Source organism: Ictidomys tridecemlineatus, chromosome 1 (genome assembly GCF_052094955.1).
Source record: "Ictidomys tridecemlineatus isolate mIctTri1 chromosome 1, mIctTri1.hap1, whole genome shotgun sequence".
In the NCBI taxonomy this organism is placed as follows: domain Eukaryota; kingdom Metazoa; phylum Chordata; class Mammalia; order Rodentia; family Sciuridae; genus Ictidomys; species Ictidomys tridecemlineatus.
Window position 1 is genome coordinate 137,473,450 of NC_135477.1, and position 17,552 is coordinate 137,491,001.

Sequence of the window (17,552 nt, forward strand, 5' to 3'; positions counted from 1 at the left end):
AGCTAGTTTTCAGAGTTTGTTTTCACCCATGGATGACAGTTGCCTGACCCTTAAGCTTAAGGGCAGCATTTTTCTAGTCCCTGTTGAGGGACAGAAGAAGAACCTTCCCATTCCTGGACTTATATAAGGAACCCAATCCCAGCCTCCCTCTGTACACAGGCTTGGAACTCTGGCTCTTCCCATTCATCCTCAGCCTAACCCCCCAAGCTCAGGCTCAGTGCTGTGGCCACCTAACCCAGAAACTGTTATGGTGTCTTATATTAAAGTTGTCTACTTAATGCACCTTCTATCCTTCTCAACTCAGGACAGGCCTTAGTTTTTGCACACCATCACAATGCTTCCCTTGGGCTCTTGCCTAGGAACATTCCTATTGGACAGTCCTGTTGAATTGAACTAAAGGTCAGGACGAGTACTGCTTGAGTGGGGCCTTCTTTACTCTGGGCCTGGTTTCCCGGTGTTGGTGGGATGGTGGGGATGAGAGGCACTGTGCAGAGGTGCCCCTTTTTATTTTCTCTTCTTTCAAATCAAAAGAAACAGGCAGGCCTCCCTGAGGCAGGGTCTAACCCAGCGCAACTCCCCCGTTGCCATTGAGTTTCACATTCTGCAACCTCAGCTTCATATGCCGAGACAGAAAAAGCAGCAGGAAGACTTGTTTAACATTTATTCCCAGGATTTTTTTTTAATTTCCTCTGAAATGAATATGAATGCACCATGGTCTTTACACTCTGCAGGAGCTAATCCCCCACTGGAAGCTTTGGGGGAACTTCGTTCCTTCTTGCGGATGCGATCTGTCGGCACCCGCGTTCCTTCAGGCTCTTTTGAAAGGCCCACAGTGGATGGAGGGGCTCTCTCTTTGGAGCTCTATTACATGTATAACTGTGATTCTTGAAAAAGAAAATAACATAGGAATTGCTTCCAAATGCCTGTGTGAAACCTTGACTTCTCTCCGAGTGCAGGCGGCTTTCACTGGCTTGTCGGACAGCAAGTATGCCCAGCGCGCCCCACTGCTGCAGGCCCCTGACCAAGGGGGGGCACTTACCCCAGCCTGAGCCCCCTGCACACGCTCAATGGGAAATGTGTGCTTTCAATGTTGAAAGATCCATGGGAAGAAAATGATATTTTTATAGATGAAAGTGCTTAATAAGTAAGATTTGCTAAGTAAAATCATGTAGTCCTTGAATGTCTTGGTCGAGGGGTCAATTTCATGAACAAGGAAAGATCTGGCTGAAGCTTGAATCTCTTTTAATAATGGCCATAGAAATTCTTCATATTTATCCAGTGAGCATGTCTTAATTGTTTATTGTATGCATGGCCACATAAGGAGGCTCTCTGGGGGCATTTTAACCAATCGGTCTTTGATCTCAAGAAGCTTCTTTTAAGGTAACTAATTTATTTGGGGGCTAGCTCGTGGGGTAAAAATGGTCCTAGAATTGCTAATCCAGTTGAGAGGATTTAAACTACTCAAGGCTATGGAAGGCTATCTGTTAAATTCTCTGTCCATGCCCTTTCACACATTTGTGCTTTTAAATCATACGGAGTATTTTTCTCGGCACAGAATAAGGAACTCTGATTATAATAAAGCATTCCCAGGTCTCTCAGTGAATCATATGGAATGGGAATCCATCTTAGAGCTAAAGCCGTATATCTCTCCCACACTATCTGATGAAGCCTTCTGCAGGTTTCTTGGGTGGCCAATCACATGACAGATATATGACTTTGAGACAGGAACTGAAATAAAATTCCAATAATACCCTCAGGGGAAAGAGGCATTGTCACTGTTGAGCCTTTTATCCATGACTTAATCCCCTTTAAACTTCCCTTAACCCTTACTTAGGGCTCTGAACTGAACCTAGGAGAGCTGCTCAGTTTTCCTACTGAATCCTCAGCACTTCAAACTGCTATGGCTTTGTGAATTTTCTTTCAAGGATTTCAAGGGCTCAATGATACAACATAGGCGCTGGTAGACTTTATTCAATATTCTAATCATCAACCCCAAGAATGCTTCACACGATGGGACCACAGGAGACAAACTGAAGAACAAACAATATGATGTTTCCAGAAAATACATTTTCAATGGCACATTGTCAACAGCCCCAAATTGGAGACCACAGACTCTTGGCCACACCTGTTGTCAGGTGGCAGTGAACTGCAGACAAACCCCCCAAATTTTCCAACTGACCCCTCCATTTCCCCGACCCTGTAACAGCCTGGTAAAGTGGATGTGGGGCTCCTGCTTCAGAGATGCACATCAAAGACGAGAAAGGCAATCCCTAAGCAGTCATTCCACGGTTTCCCTTTCTGTCTCAGAATTCAGTAAACGGTCATGCTGCTTTTCCAGTTCCTCAGACCAAAACCTCAGGATCATCTCAACTCCTCTTTTTCACAGCATCTAACATGTCAGAAAAGGCTATTGGCTTTACTTTCAAAATATGTTCAGAATCCAGCTTCTTCTCACCACCTCCACCACTTCCATGCTGGTCCAAACCACCGTCATCTCTCCCCTGGGTTCCTGCAAGAGACTCTAACTGGATTCCTTGCTCTCTCTCACGGCTCCTGTCTACTCCCACTCAGGAGACAGAATAATCCTGTTAAAACTTCAGTCAGATCATCTCACTTTCCTGCTGGAAACTCCACACCAGCTCCAGGCTGGCTCACACAGAGTGAAAGCCAGAGTACTGACAGTGGCCCCCAGGGCCTGACCAGACCTATGCCCCTGTACCTGAGTTATCTACTCCTGCTCGCTCACTCTGCCATGCCCATGCCAACATCTTTGATGCGCCTCTCATCTTGCAGCCTTTAAGTCTTAAGTCTTTGCCCAAAGGCAACCTCCCTTTGGGGCCTTCCCCAGTCATTCCCAGTACCTGCAACCCCCAACTCCTGGCTCCACTTACCCTTTTCTGTTGTATTAGCTCTACTACACATCACCATATGACCAACTATTTATTTACATATTTCTGGATTCCCTCCCTTTGCTAGAATATGAGTTCCATTAAGGCAGGACTTCTTGTCTGTTTGTCCCCTCCTTCATTTATAATAGATATAAAACACTGGCTCATGGTAAGTGTTCAATAAATACCTGAATAAAGAATGGATGGAAGAATGTTAAGACTGGATTATACACTTTAGGACTTGAAGCTTTGACATGGTTACTCCCAAATATTCTGCAATACACATACAGCCCAATGTCTTCAGAGTCTATAGAAGGTGTGTTAAAGGGGGAATAAGGGGCTTCACAGGATTTCTAGAAACCTTTTGGATTAAACTCCACACTTTAGGAGGTGTGATTATGTCAAGCTTCCACATACAGACAAGTCCCTGTCAGCCGATCAGGGGCTGATACTGGAGCTGTTACATGCATGGCCCTGGTTATAGTTTCTAGGGGAGACAGGCATGGAGCTGTTCTGGGAAAGAGAGCAGAGCACAGTGGCCTCCACGTCCATATCTGCCTCTAGCACCAACCGCACACTCGTGTCCAATACCGAGATTTTCTCCTATGAAAACAGGCACTCCCTCAAATAGGAGTATCACTGCAGAAAAGAAACTTTCCAATGGAAATTTGGTGAGAGGAATGTGCTATATGTCCAAAGATTTATTTTTTTGATTTGGGATTGGTTTGGGGTTAGGGTAAAATAGAAAAATAAAGTTGATAGTAATAGGCTTTTTGAGGACTTTACTTTTTTTTTTTTTACAAAGAAATTAAAGACAACATGAGAAAGAAATATCTGATCATCAGCATTTTGACCAGTAGTAATATGAGTATGTTTTATTAGAGTTAGTTGTGTGCATGTGTGACTGAGAGAGTCAGGGAGAAGGAAAAACGAGAATAACACTTTTTTTTCAAAATGAACTTTCCTATTCATTAACAGATCTGTTGTCTCTGTTCTTTTTTGAAGCATAATCTCAAATTATCAGTTCAAAGATCAGTCAATTTAGTGACAAGAAAACACAACATCACTGAAACCAGTGTTTCTCACTGAATCACATCAGTATTGAAATGTTTTCCACAGACTTGTAAAACAAAAATACAAAGTCTTAGTGAAAGTTGCTTCAAGTTCACGTATGACTAAATGTTAGATTATTCCCTTAAAGATAATGGTTGGCATGGTAACAAAGATAAAAGAAAATTATATTCTTAACATGGTTTTGGACAAAGAATTTAAAAAGACACAGATTCCACCATCACCTATCTATGATTTTTACTATCATTCTAATGACTACTTAGAAGGAAGCACACCCAGCCAATGACATCAGGGGTACTACTCCTCATTAAATAGCATTGTTTTCTCATTATTTCATTTGTGCAGAGATCATGGGTCCAACAAGACTTTGCATCCTTTCAGAGCAGAAGCTGTATCTTACGCTGCTCTTATAACCCCAGGTGGCAAGCACAGAACCAGACACATAATAGTAGGCACTTAGTGAATACCAGCTGGCTTCACTTTGCTGTCAGCAATTATTTAAAACTCTGGCAAAGGCTTTGAAATTGTGCACAGGCAAAGGAAAACTGGCTGGCATGGGTTAAGATGCCCTACCAAAAAGCAAACATCATACAGGATAAAGAAAACCATAGCATGAACACAAGTTTTGCAGGTTTGCATCAGGTATCACAGTGAACCATGTTTCAGAAGTTTGTTTGTTGTTTTTTTTTTGTTTTTTTGTTTTTTTTTTTAAAAAAAAACACTCTTAAAAAGTTAGCTTTGAACTAGGTATTTTTAAGACGTGAATTCAGAGCTAAAATAAATTCTTACAGTTTTCATCCTGGGCAATGCATTGTAAGGGGATCCCAAAGAAAGACGTATAGCTGTCATTGTACCACACCAGAAGCTCGGTGCCCCTAGGGATATCTATACAGGCTCGGTAGAATATATTCGACCTATTCAAAACAAAAGAAAACCCAGCTTAGTAATACGTAGGACTCATGTGCCCCCGCCACATTTTTATTGCCCCGAGAACTTTCTGCCCAGCTCCACCTAAACAGTTTGTTTGTAATAAATCTACACCCACCATATCGTCCCCAGCAATCAATCAGAGCCTGTAACTCAGTATGATAAACAGCATAGAGTTTATTTCCACCGTGTGCCTCCATAGAGGGTCTTGAAGAGATAGATATTTGGCCCAGGAGATGGCAGAAAGGCAAAGTTCATTTAAAACAAATTTCATCTCACGCTAATGAGAAAATTCTCTCTTGGCAAACTGCAAAGACAGTGGTGCCTCAACCTCATATATAAATTAATACTATTGATCTCTTATTTGAAGGAAAAGCAGTAAGTGTATTCTGGCAACCGGGCATTGGGAGTTCCCAAATTTGTAATAAAAAATGAACAGCTTTGTGATATAAGGACTAAGAGAAATAAAAATCCTCTCCACTGCCTTTTTTTTTTTTTTTATGAAGTTGGATACAGGAGAAGAGGGGGAAAAAACTCTCTTATGCGAAATGGATGGAAATTCAATAAATACAAGAGGAGCACTTTACGCTGGCTGAAAGATTACACTCTGGAATGATACAGTGAAGGTACCAAGAAATAAACATTTTTTATCTCAGCTTTGATACCGTAAAGAAAAATCTACAGATTAAAAAAAAAAAAAATGAGGAGATCGCGACTGGTTTTCTCAATGAGGAATGGCTACAAATATGAGCCTCAAGTTCCAGATAAAAGTGTTTGGGGTTGGTGGGCCTTAAATTTCGCCTTTCTGTGAGGAATTGGCTGTAGCAGGGCAATTTGTTCCTTGTACAACACTGCAGACATAAGGAGAATCCTTCTCCACATTTTTCATGGCAGTGAGATATGCACTTGTCAACATATTTTGTCACCACAAAGTGGCTCTTGGCAATAGGATCATAAAGATCAATAAAAAAGTGCAGATTCTCAATATTTTACTTGCAGCTGCAAAAATTTCATTTATCTTGTTATTTTCCTTACTTGCTGCCATTCTGTCTCACGAGGGCACTGCTAGCTAAGCAGAATGTTTTTTCCCAACATTCTATGAATATCTGACAAAAACTCCAGCCGGTTGTCCGGTCCTCACCAACCCTCCCTCCCTCTGCATCTCTAAAGCTGTGCATTTTATTAATTCTTTCCACTGCTACATAAAAAAAAAATCAAAATTGGAGCGAGCTATAAATCACTGGCATCTCCTAACTTGAGAAAAATTGAGTCTACTTTGTACTTCACCCTTGTAACATTTCATCTCTCGGTTTGGCTTCTCTTAATATAAACACAGCGCCCGGCAAATGAATGTGCTAAAACCAAATGACACACTTTGCCGCTGAAAGAGCAGGACTGTTTTTGAGCAATGGGTGGTCTTCTGAGGCATGGAGTAGGCCGAAAGGGGGGGGAAAAATGTGTAAGCGTACACCGTTCCTTACAAGCGGGCAGAGCTTCCAAAACTCGCAGAAATCTCTGCATGTTGAAGCACATCAAAGGGATTTTTCCCTTTTCAGATAATATTTCCTTTGCTGACATGTATTTAGTATTGTGGTTGGATGACTCATAAAGATAGCTTCATGGCGTCCCAACGCAGTTGAAGCAGAACACATGCCAACAAACATTATTGTCAGCCTCAAAATAAAAACAAAACGTTCAGCTAAGGGTCAATCAATCAAGGGCGCTTTGAAGAAAATTCCATTTAGATATTACAAATCATAACAGAATGAATTTAAACCAGCTGACTTTTTGTGAAGAGGACATTCACGTACAATAAAAATTAGACTGGCTCTTCAGGGTCCAACTTTTCTATTTTCTTACTTTTGGACGTGGCCACTGGTGATGGATGCCAGTTTTTAAAATTGTGTTTTTGTAGTTCATTTTATAAAGATCTGAAGTAATCGAAAACAGATCAGCCGAGAGAGCCCGTAGTTAAAGCGCCGTCATGAAAGGGGAGTTGTAAAATCCACTTAATATTGACAGATAGGTAATGACTTACTCATGCCCCCCCCTTCCTCTTAAGCATGTTTTTTTTTTCCCCCAATTCAGAATTTGTCTCAAGAGCTCCCTGGGTACCCATTACAAGAACTAGCCAAACTATCTTTTGACGGCTAGACAAGAACAATCTTGACTAATTTTCTAGCTCGGAGTTTTGGGAAAACTTCATGACAATAAAGGTGGGTTAGGACTGTAGACAGCAGTGTAACCAAAGACCGTCTTGCACTATTTCGTTTAAACCATTATTTCATAAAATAAAACTGCATAGGAAACCAAGGCAATGAGTCAGATGGTGCCCCAATTTTCTCCTTTTGAACTGGAGACCTTTAGAGAGCAAAGCCAGATTTGTGCAGCCTTTTAAGCTATAAGGCGAAGAGAGGTTAAAAAACAAAACAAAACAAATCAAAAACAACAACAACAACAACACACACAAAAAAAACCCCACTTCATTAAAAAAAAAAAAAAGGCAGAAAAATAAATAGCCATAGGCAGGACTCCAAGTTGCCAAGGGCTTTGATGTGTCTGTGGTGCCTAATAAAGCTAAACAGTTGCTTCTGATTCTAAAGAGAACACGGCTGTTTATAACTGAGCTCATATATTTATGTGGCACATGATTTCGAGGGATTTTGAGAAAAAAAAAAAGGCTTAGTGGTGGGGTTTTTTTTTTTCTTTTTAATTTGTTTTTGCCCTCTTGTCTCCACTCCAGCCTTCTCAGGCCATGTAAGTGGAAATGCTTGCTCAGCAGGTGCACTGAGGTGACTTAACATCCTGAGAATCCACCTTGCTTCTCAGCTCCCCAGAGGCCTCCTTATGTGACTTTCCTGTGGGGAAAGGGAGATGGCTCCGCTTTGCCTTCCCCCTTCATTGAGCTGGGAGATAGGGGTTCTTCTACACTTTGAAACTAATTCATCTTCAGAAACATATCCAGAGTCACCAAAGGACCAAACCCAAATGTTCTGGCACTCTTTGAAGGAGCAGGAGAGGTTACCCTGGCTCAGTCATTGTTGCTGAGCACAGCAGGTTTCAGAAGGACCATCCTGGGAAGGTTGAGAGTTCCCAGATTCTCATGCCTTTGTGCAAATGAAGCTGTCCTTCCTGGGAGCTACCCTGAGGAGCTGAAAGCCAGGGGTCTGGGACTGAGTTTCTGAACTCCTACTGATATGTGGGTACCCATCTGCTGGGGGAGCCATCCCAAGTCAGTGGCTTTGCAGGACTCAATCAGGCTTTTGTGGAAGTTCAAGTAATAATGTGGAAGTAACTGGCATGTTCATAAAGTGTAAGAGACCATTCACTCACTAATCCCTTTATAAGGAGGCTTCAGAAAACTAACCAAAAAAAAAAAAAAAATCTCTGTCAATCTGTGCAGAGTTCTATAGGATTTTTCCAACCACTAGCAGCAAGCCTGAATTTACATATGCAAGCCATAGGGCTTCAGGTCTGTAAGTGGTAAATCAAGATATACTTTACCTGTACTGAACTACTGTTAGATTCTGTTCTCCGCAGTGCCTTGCACATCGGATATACCTCATCCAGCTCGACTTACTAGGTTCCCCACCATCAATAAAGTGCTGTAGTGTCCCATCTTGATCATATATCTAGAGAAGAGGTCAGAAGGTCAAGTAGTTAGAACGAATCATCAGCAATCATTTTCCCTGCTTCCCTTGGTGTCTTTATGTGTCAGCTGCAGAAATTTATTGCCCTCAGGTTTGCTAGTGCTTATTGATGCTTGTGAAAACAACCGGAATAACAGGAAAATATTTTTTGGTGATGCAAGTCGATCACGTTTCTCTTATCAAGCCAATCTTCCCTGTATTAAACAGATTTGGGGTATCTCAAGGATGTGGCCATATTTACCAAAGAAATATTTAACCTATTTTGACAGGCTAGTCTTAAGTAATGAGCTGCCGGATAAACAAAGCAAGCTGAAAGAAGAGGCCACGCTGACATGGTTGGACATCCACATAAAAGGCCCCAGTCTTAAACATGTAACTGTTTAAAGGCATTTGGGAGGCAATCGTTGTCTGTCCAACAAGCTGGGTGACACCCCGCAAAAGGCAGTTGGAGAGTCATGGAGCTGTGAAGAACTGCTCAAACGGATTCTGGTTCTGATGAAATAAAGGGACCCTCACCTCACAGTAGACATGGGACTTCAGCTGTCAAGACCTGACACTATTAGGACAGGAGTCATCAAAAAAGGGAGACTCTCAAAAAAGGCAATGAAAAAAAAAATAGCTGTTTCCTATGGATTTTAAATTTCTTCATGCTCTCCTAATCATTGCCGTAGGTCAACTCAAGCAGATTTTCTCTCAAGATAACATACAAGAAAATGAAATCCATTTCAAATCACGCAATAAGCAAGCACAAAAAGTCTTTTGCAAAACAACTAGCTAACCAAGCACTCAGATTCAGAGCTCAGAGGAGTAGCCACAGCTCTCCTTCTAAAAAACACTTCAGATGCAGGGCATCTAAGGGGACATGGTGTCTGGAGTAGTGAGAGATGACACAGTTACCTATCAATAGCAAGTCTAGAACGAATTCCCAGACTTAAGGGCATCTGGAAAGCAAGGTACAGTTAGAGTTTCTTAGAGATACAGTGCTCTGGAAGACCATGGTACAACTGAGTGTTTTCAAACAAAATCAACAATGGGACCATCTAGTAGCCACTGAGGTGTCCCCAGAGCATCCTGGGAAATCAAGTCTCTTACCCTTGCTATTTTGTCTTCCACACTTTGCTTTTCCAGATACACACTGAGAGTCAGTCTCACAAAGAGCCTTTCTGGTTACATTTAGTCCCTAAACTTAGTGTGGTCATTCATATTAATATAGCATAGTACTTGTATTCTGGAGGGCCACAGAGCTTAGTGATGACAGTTTTGGGGGGAGTTTTTTGTTTGTTTTTGGTTTTGTTCGTTTTTTTTACTATCACCCGTCATTTTAAAAGAGTTGGATTTTTTTTCTGCTTTTCTTAAACTCATTCTTCTTCGCCCCCAACCTTTCCACTAACCCCCACAAATAAAAAACAAACTTAATCTACTAAAGACAATCATTTGAGAAGTTATGGCTTTGTAAACACACTGGAGGGAACACAGCTGATAATCAATTTAGCCTGAGAAGAATGAAGAGCTTCCTGGATTACATTACATGTAAAGCTAATGACTTCTTTAAATTCCAACTTGGTGGATAATGACAGAGAACAGAAACATTTATGTGGTTGATACATCTGCTATGTGAGCAACCTAAAGACAGGCATCACGCTTAGATTAGATTACACTGTAGTTGTTTTGGGGTGTGTGTGTGTGTGTGTGTGTGTGTGTGTGTGTGTGTTTTAGGAAGTCACTTAATATTCAAAATCTCACCTCAGCCTGCTGTTGACAGCTAATGCAACATTGAACATGTTCCCTTAATGCCAATTATTGACCATTAATGGAATAGAAAATGTTGAGGACCATCTTCCCCCACTCCCATCCCTGTCTCACTCTCTTCCAAAAACAAACCTTCTATAAGGGACTACCGGTGGACAGTAATATGAAGCATTTTCAAAGTACCACATCATCCTCTTCAGTACTTCTAATGAATGTCCTCAATAGCAAGTATTACTAGCATTCAGAGGTCGAGGGGCCTAACTTATTAGCTTACTTGAAAACAATGCACTCACCCATTTTGAAATGAGTGTAAATGTATTTCTTCCTACAGTTCTGTTTCAGCAATAATCTCCTTAACTAAATATATCGTGACCCCAAGGAAACCCACAGTTTTTGCCTGCCTGATATAAACTGTTTCTTGTCTTGAAGAAAAAGTAAATGCCTATTTGTCGGTAAATGTCATGTGATGCAGAATCTGACAGGAGGTTTTGTTTCCCTGGCTTCAGCTAATATTGATATTATAATGTTTCTCATGAAACTAACAAAATTCCCAGGCACCTACTTAAATCTTGTAACTGCATACCTAGAGTTGAAGAAAGTCATTCGTTCTGGATGCAGCTTTTGGATAGTGCCAAAAAACAGAAGGAATTTAAGGAGATCAACTAATGCCAAGACCAAGAGTTGTTTTGTTTTTATTATCTTTCAAAAGATTTAAAATGAGCAGGAAAATATCAAAAATCACGTACAAAGTATTTCAACAGTCTTTCCAGGATCTATGTTAAATGTTTAAAAAATCAGAAATTTTTTTCATTCAAGTAGTGAGAACGAAGGTAAGAGCATTACATTTAGATGAAGGAAAAGATTCATTCTGAAAAAGAAAACAGCAAACTTTTGCTGAAAATTGTGTCATTTATTCTGAAAGAACATAAACAACAACATTTAAATATGTACTCCACTTTCCTAAGAATGTAAAAAAAAAAAAAGAAAAGAAAAGATCCTTCAGAGGTAAGAGAAGAAAAAACATACAGGACACTGGGTAGGGGTAAAGTCTGCAATGGAAAATCCTCAGAACCGTAGAATGTATGTATTTGACATATTTTTTAGAAAGTCTGGACCAGCATTACCGAAAAGAGTACAAATTGGTACAAACATTGGAAAACATTTTGACAATATCTAAATTTGATAACGCTTATATCCTATAATTTAGGAATTTTACTTCTAGAAAGTTACCCCACTGAAACTCTGTTGCATGTGCTTAAGGAGGCAAGTTCAAGGACATTCACAGCAGCATTACTGTAATTGCAAACAGTTAGAAATAATAGAAATATTCATCATCAGAAGAATAAATAAGTTGTCTTATTCATTCAAAAGCATTTGTATGAAACATTCGAAATTAATGCACTAGACCTGCTTATATTAAGACCCAATTGAGAGTTGGGGATTTAGCTTGGTGGTAAAATACTTATCCAGCATACACAAACCCCTGGGTTCAATCCCCAACACCACAAAAACAAACAAACAAACAAAAATCCAGTTGATACAGATAATATTGATTGAGAAAAATCTAGGTGAGGATCTTTATCATATCATTTATTAAAATTTCAAAATATATAAAATAGCACTATAGTATATTTTATAGTACCATATATTTTAATAAATATGATGCTGGGAATAGAACATAGTACCTGGCACAAGCTGAGCATGTACTCTACTACTGAGCTATGCCCCACAACTTGCATTCAACTGTTTTCTTTTTCAGAATGAATCTTTTTCTTCGCCTAAATGTAATATTCTTATCTTCGTTCTCACTACTTGAATGAATAAAATTTCTTATCTTTTAAACATTTTAAATAGGTACTGAAAAGGCTGTTGAAATACTTTGTACATGATTTTTTATATTTTCCTGCTTATTTTAAATCTTTTTGGGGAAAAAAAGTACTTTGTACTTTTCTGATTTTTTTGTCAAAGATATAATAAGCAAAAAGAAAATCTATCCCTTTATTTCTTTGTACTTCAGTTTTATATGCACTGTTAAAATGGAGATACTATGTTACCCAAGGTTAAAAACTTGTTATCCTCCTGGGAAAATATTTGTAATATGTATCACTACATTATCAGCCTCTGATTTCTTCTGTGATTGCTGTTGCTGCTATTTTAAACTACTGCTTCTGGTCTGTACTTTCTCTTTTATCTTGTATCAATGGGAGTAGAAAGATAAGTAAGGGGGAGAGGTAATTCTTACCTCTGAGGGGATTTTAACAGTTTTCAATCCAATGATAGCTATCAAGACACCACACACGTGGTTTAAATAATGATCACACAAATGCTCACTCATTACAAATCATGTGTGGCACTGACTGGAAACCACCATTAGAAAGGCATTGTATTACAGTTCTGTATATCAGAAAACACTCTCCCATGATCATATTTTCTCAGAGCAAAACTCTACTTTAAATGAAAGAGCAAGAGTGAGATATGCACCGGCATTGTGTATTTCAACAATAGCTTATGAGTGGCTTGCCCACAGCTTTTTTTTTTTTTTATGAATGCTGACCCCTCACATTAATAATAATAATAATAATAATAATAATAATAATAATAATAATAATAATAATAAGTAAGCCAGAAACTGATTTTAGCTCATTTTAACATTAATAGCAAGAAACTGCCTTCCATATGATAAGAATTTGTGTACCTTGGTGACCTGAACAAACAGTTTCTCTAAAGCAAGATTTACATATGAGTGGCTCTCAGGCTAAATTCAAGTCATAGACACTTTCTTTTTCTTGTACAGTGTTTTAAATATTTTAAAAATTTTCCTAATTAGATTTCTGATTTCTCTTAAAAAATTAAAAGGTAAATTCCCCAATCTCATCATCATGCACTGAGCTGAGAAAGTGGGGGCTCCATGGTTAGATTGGGTATATGATTTTCCAGTTCTCCATACTTCCTGCTGCTCCCTGTTCTTATATGCCACTTTCTATGTGTATTTACTTACCTGCTTGACCTTATTAAGCACTTACACTGATAACCACAGCTGTAAAGGAATGACAACTACCACTGAAAATCAGTCTGTTATAGCTGGGAGCACTGTCACAGAAAACTGTTTGAAGCAAGAGCCTGGAAGAACTGTTCGTCACTCCTGCATTGCCAAGGAGCCTTCACCTGACCCTGGGACCAAGCTTTCAGTTCTGTAGTTTTCCAGGGAAGGAGAGAGCAGTGTCTCTCCCACCTCCCCATTTTTACCAGCACAGACTTCCAACAATCTTTTAAAGCAAAGGATCCCTTTTCACTCGAAGATTTGAATGTAATTCCACTCTAAAAACCAGAAAGTCTCCTTGGTTAAAGAATGAGTAGGTAGCAGAAGCACCACACTAGCTCAATTAACACCACCATTGCTCTCCGAGATAGTTCCTGGGACATCTCTAGGTCCTGTGGTGAGCCAGGGGAGGCTGTGTGGAAATCAGAGGGTTTCCTCCAGTAGATGAGGCCTCCTTGAAGATTTCGGTCACCAATTCTTCTGCTAGAACACTGAGTACCGTGGCTAAATTTAGAGCCCGGGAAAATCAGATCTGGAAGGGAACCCAGTGGCTGTTCCAACCTGATCCGTCGTTCATACATAAGGAAATGAGGTCTCTCAGTTCATGACTTAGGCAAAGTGAAATTACTAGTCGGCAACAGATCCAGGCTTCCTCCCGTGTGTCCACATCTCCCTGCCCATCTCCCTGGAGTGCACCAAGGTCTCCCTCACATCCTTTAATTCTCTCAATGCCCTAACAAGATGCAATGGCCTCAAACAAAAACAAACTGAATTGTAACTCAAATTGCTTCTCCCAGCACCTGGTTCCCTGAATTTTGTCATAGCAAGGAGAGAAGGCAGATCCAAAGGGTTATATATAAAAGGGTCAGCTAATTTTTTCAGGGAGTAGGAGACATTTCAGTCTCCCTCTCCTTGTTTCCAACCCTGGCATGTTTCGTTGCCAAGGCTAGGGACACCGGCATTGGTTTTGTGCTGAAGGAATTCAAGTCTCCTTCACTTTTTGCCACCCAAAGGGGGTGAAGGAGTCTATTTTATGCCGAAGCATCTAACGCAGGACCCAGCAAGTGGCAGGAAGGTAATCCGTGCTGAAGTGAACTGAATCCAACCCTCACAATAATCCACAGCTTCATAAAGGTCTTGGATTTTATTCAAAATTAGAAAAGAAATGACCACTAAATGTAATAAAACCTGATTCTAAGTATAACGATGAGGGTCAGGAAAAAATTACATTCTCCTTTAAGTCAGCCTCTTTCAAGTTTATGAAATAGAAAGATGATGATTAAACATGTAAAAAATCTACCAGAAAGTGCCCAGAAATGGTCACTGAGAGTTTTCCAGCTTACACCTGTGAGTTCAGAACTGTTTTTTTGTTTAAAATATTTTCACAGGACACAGAGGATCCAGGGAAGAACAGTTTTAAAAGATAGTTTCTAAGATCTCCTCCTCCTGTTCGCCACAGCTTTCTGTAAAATTCAGAAAATTAGGGGTTCCGTAGTTCAGGGTACTCACAATTTGAAAAACTCAAAAGAAGAGTACAGTGTTTACCAAGGTGAATAAAACTGTTTTACTATGAGATTCCTCTGTATGTCAAACTTTCGACTCTAAAAAGTTAATAATTAAAATATTTTATTGGAAAACAGATGATTTCACTTTCAGCAGTATGGTCATTAGAGAACTTAATACTTAAGTTCTCTAATGACCATAAAACACAAAATAGAAGCCATCCTAGTTTGGGGTGACAACGGGGGGCAGAGTACAGACGCAAGGAGTGTGCATATGAGTGTCAGTTCCAGTGCCTGTGAGTGACAGCTGTGGCTCCATCATGAGGTGGTGATGTGACTTTGGAAAGTTCTCTAAATTTTCCAGAAAGCTGAAACATTCTCTTTACAAACGGGTGCTAAATATGCTCCCTACTTCAAAAAACTGATGTGAAATCAAATAAGCAAGTAATGTTAGAGAGTTAAAGCCCTGTTGGGCACCCAAGAATTACCAAAAGAACATTAGTTACCCTTCGGCCAGCACTATTATTAGATGAAAAATGTCAACCTAGGCAAAATTCACTAACCTGTTCGTAGACACTGGCCACAATACTTGTGCGGCATATGCAAATATATTATTGCTGAGTTTATTGGACCATAAGCTCATTGAGGGTAGAAACACATTTTAATCATTTTTAGATTTTAACCATACACACCTTACACAGGACTTTACAGCAGAAAAACAACTCTTGTTGAAAGAAAAAGAGGGAAATTAAAAAAACCCAGTTGTTCATATTTTTATCTCCTAGATAAGTCTATTTTAAAAATAAAACAAAAATGCTGTATTAAGGTAAATACTGTCTAGAAAACAGTAAAGATGGATATCTTCAATTCCACATTTTCCATTCCTAAATTTAATCCACTTAAAGTTTAACATGGTGTTCCCTGTCATCCAAAGACACAGGCACCCACTACAGTTTGAAGAATATTCCTGGAACATACTGGAAGCTAACAGGTATTTATCAATGAGTGCTTTAATTAGTTGTTGCTTCAAGGGACCAATACACTTGTCATTGAGCATCCCCTATATGGGAATTCTTGACCACTTAAGTTGCTGGCATTTTGATAAAAGAAAGCCCAAGCATATATCTCTATGTGGACCCAACGTATTCAGGAGAGTGGAGCTGTCTGTGCAACCATATGGACCTGAACGAGAAGCAGAACCTGTGTGCCGGTTTTAGCCTGGATCCTTACATGCACAGGGATTTGGCAGAGCTTCTGTGTGAAGAGGAAAACAGCAAGATCACACCACTGTGGCCTCCTAGCCTCCTTGTTTTTAAACTTTCAAATGAGCTAAATTTAGTCTTGAGACATCACAAAGTAATATGGGTTGAGCATTCCTAATCCTCCAATCCAAAATCCACACTCTGAAACTTTTTATGAAACCACTGAAAACACTTGAGATTTCAGAACGTTCTGGATTTCAGATGTTTAGAATAGGAATGTTCACCTAGTAAAACCTATGCAAATAATCCCAAATCTGAAAAACGCTGAAATCTGAAACACTTATTAACCCAAGCATTTCGGATAAGGGAAACTCAACCCGTACTTTCAAAATGAGAAACAGCATCTGCCTCCACCTTGGCGGGAAGGAAGAACAGCAGTTAATCACCAGGTCATACATTCCTGTGGCATTTGAGTTTCTAAAATACTTTCACAGGCTAATGTGATCCTTATCTGTGACCTAAGGGGGAGGCTATGAGTATGGTCCCATTTTACAGAGAAAGGCGAAATGACTTGCCCACAGCCATACAGTTGGTTATGGCCACCGTGTTGTTGCTTTCTGATCACATCCCATTTGTCTTCTCAGGGAGAAATAGTAGAGCTTTTTCTTTAAAAGCATCAAAAATTTTCCAAATGAGGGTCATAAAAATGTTCATAATGATTAATAGTGTCATTTATCAAACAAATTCCTATTTTCAGAGCAAATGTCAATTTAGTGAGAATTACTTAATCTGTTAGTAAAATTTACACAACAAGTAACCGCGCAATGGATAAAGACATAAATTTCCAGTTCCATGTAAAGTCACTCTCCTTGCCCTGGCAATGTGCCATAGTGGCCAGAAACATCAAAAAGAAAAAAAAATGGGCAAGGCACAAGTCATTGGATGAAGATGCATAATTTAGTATAAAAGCTTCTTCATTAAAGCAAATACTGGCTAGTGCATCCACATTATTTGTGTTCGGTTTTTAAACTTTTCTCAAATACATAATATTGTAGGGTGTTTTTTTTTTCCATTTTGATCAACTCTCTCTCTCCTGATTAATATGTTAATAAGAATTAACTTATTTCATTGTTTCCAATAAGAAAACCCTTTCCTCTGACTTGGTTTTGGAATATTTTTGGAATGTCTGAAATCCCAAGATTCTAAAATCAGTCTTCAAAGGTCAAGTAATAAATGCCCCATAAAATAAATGAGTAATGATTATATACACCGTTGCTGTATTTTCAGTAATGCTGATATAAAGCTATATACTGTACTTTGTCAATTCACATTCATCAAGTTCCAGAAATATTAGAAAATCATTACAGGTTTATGTTGAGTCTGCAGATAATACTAACATATAAGTCAAGACTGAAATATGGTAATCAGAAAAACAGTTGAAAAGTGTCAATAAACTGTAAAACACCCGTGGTGGTGTTGGCGAGGGCTTCATCAGAGAGCCAGCCATGTGAAGAGATGGAAAT

The 17,552-nt window shown here is 39.4% G+C and overlaps 1 protein-coding gene across 1 annotated transcript in view; it reads right to left on the bottom strand.

The window, feature by feature from the left end:
* The window catches only part of Prdm6 (PR/SET domain 6), a 99,340-nt gene that overhangs the window by 23,305 nt on the left and 58,483 nt on the right, over positions 1–17,552 (bottom strand). The window contains exons 4-5 of the mRNA XM_005330880.4: positions 8,391–8,518; positions 4,749–4,873 (exon numbers count right to left, since the gene is read on the bottom strand). Of these exons, the coding sequence (XP_005330937.2) occupies positions 4,749–4,873; positions 8,391–8,518 (253 nt within the window). The remainder of the gene's footprint in view (positions 1–4,748; positions 4,874–8,390; positions 8,519–17,552) is intronic.